At 56.8% G+C, this 1,785-nt stretch overlaps 1 protein-coding gene across 3 annotated transcripts in view; it reads right to left on the bottom strand.

Annotated features, from left to right (window-relative positions):
* LOC121659736 (ADP-ribosylation factor-like protein 8B) overlaps positions 1-424 on the bottom strand; it is a 26,424-nt gene extending 26,000 nt beyond the window's left edge. Inside the window, exon 1 of one of the 3 annotated variants that reach the window (XM_042018183.1) lies at positions 105-424. In XM_042018183.1, coding sequence (XP_041874117.1) covers positions 105-293 — 189 coding nt within the window. In that variant the 5' untranslated portion in view covers positions 294-424. The remainder of the gene's footprint in view (positions 1-104) is intronic. The other 2 variants (XM_042018180.1, XM_042018185.1) reach the window with 2 other exon arrangements.
* Positions 425-1,785: the final 1,361 nt, after the last annotated feature.

The following is a 1,785-nucleotide window of genomic DNA, read 5'->3' as shown; positions in this document are numbered from 1 at the left end:
CTCGCTGTTCTGGAAGGAGGAGATGGAGCTCACGCTGGTGGGGCTGCGGTCCTGGGGCGCGGCTGGGCCCCGCACCGCCCTGCCCCGGGCCGGGGGCCGCGTACCGCCAGCACGGTGAGCAGCGTGGTCTTGCCCGAGTACTGCAGCCCCACCAGCGTGAGCTCCATCTCCTCCTTCCAGAACAGCGAGCGCAGCCACTCCAGCAGCCGCGCCACCAGCGACAGCATCCCGCCCAGCGCCCCCGACCTGCGGCAGGCGCCCAGCCCCAGCGGCACCGCTTCGCTGCTGGGCATGGGAGCGCTTGGGGGAGGCGAGGCGAGACGAGGCGGCGGCGGCGGTGGCGGGGCTCGGGCCGGGCCGGGCCGGGCTGGGCTGGGCTGGCGGTGGCGGGGCTGCGCGGGGAGCCGAGCGCCGGGCAGGGCCTCACGTGACGGCGCCGCCGCCCTTCTCCCGCCGCCACTCGCTGCAGAAGGGGAGGGGGCTGGGCTGGGCCGGGCAGGGCCGGGCCGGGCAGGGAGCAGCGGCAGCGCCCTGCGAGTGCGGCGCTGGCTGGGCTGGGCGGCCCTGAGTGCCCGGGGCGGTGATGGAACCACGGGGGTGGGCGGGCGCCTCACGCCGGGATGACGCCGGGGGCAGTCTCGCGGTCCTAAGGGGCCGAGGCGGCGCAGAGAGGCACCGCGAGCCCCAGGAAGCGGCAGGGCGGCTCCGGCCACCGCGGGGATCCTGTGCGGGAAACAGCTGGTCCTGGGCTGTGGAAGGATGGGACGGCCCGGCACAGACCTGCTGCCATGGGCGGGCTGTACAGCATCCCACACCCAGCAAGGGGGCCGTGCTGGCAGCACTGCTTACGAGAGTCAGGCTTACGAGCTGTCAGGCTTCTGACAGCATCGATTTTGTAGGTTCATCATGTCTAATGATGGCAGTTCTCACACCCCTAAACTAGGACCTCCACTGTTCCCATAAAACTCTGCATGAATTGTGCATTGTATAGTGACAGACTTTCAGATCCAGGGCTTACCATGGTTTTATTTTGATTCTCCTGTGATAATTTTTGGAAAATCACCCGTAGTATGACTCGTTTCCTCGAGATGCTTGTGATGATGGGTTTGTTTTGTGATCAATGGTGGGACATGTCACTTCACCAAAAATCTTCTGCCTGCACTGAATAAGCGACATTTAGCATACAGTCTTGCCACAGAGCACTAGAGAAAGGCTTGTTTTACCCATAAACACAGGGCTAACACTTCTGGATCCATCTGCCAGTCCCACAACTTGCTACTGAAATTTGATGCTCTGGAAAGCTTACAGTGCTGGTGGTATTAGTTGATGAAGGACATTCATACAGGTATAAAGGCACATACACATTTAGTGTGTATACCTTTACTATTGAAAAATAGCACATTCATCAAAGCATTTTGAAATTTGGTTTTCTTGGTCTTTTTAGAGACATAATTCAGCAATTTAGAGAATGCAATTTGTGACAAAACTTCACTAGTTACGGCAGTTGGACCACAAAATCTTGAAGCTCTCAAGAGCAGTTGGTTGTGGGCTAGCTGTAGAGGTAAAAAATATCATGGTTTTTCATGCCCTGGTTTTAGATACAGTCAAAATGACTCATAGTGTAATTCTAAAAGTACTGAGTTATTTCTCTTATAAATTTAATTGCATATTTCCAAAATGAAATTGGACACTGGAGCTGGCCGTGCCACCCAATGGTAATGTTAGGGAATTATGTTTCATTGCTTCTCTTAAATCTGATTGCTTTCCTCCAGATTTTATATTCAG

This window comes from Corvus kubaryi, unplaced genomic scaffold (genome assembly GCF_017639235.1).
Source record: "Corvus kubaryi isolate FWS band 111438036 unplaced genomic scaffold, C.kubaryi_AGA036_p1.0 137, whole genome shotgun sequence".
Classification (NCBI taxonomy): domain Eukaryota; kingdom Metazoa; phylum Chordata; class Aves; order Passeriformes; family Corvidae; genus Corvus; species Corvus kubaryi.
This window is presented reverse-complemented; position numbering and strand designations above follow the sequence as displayed.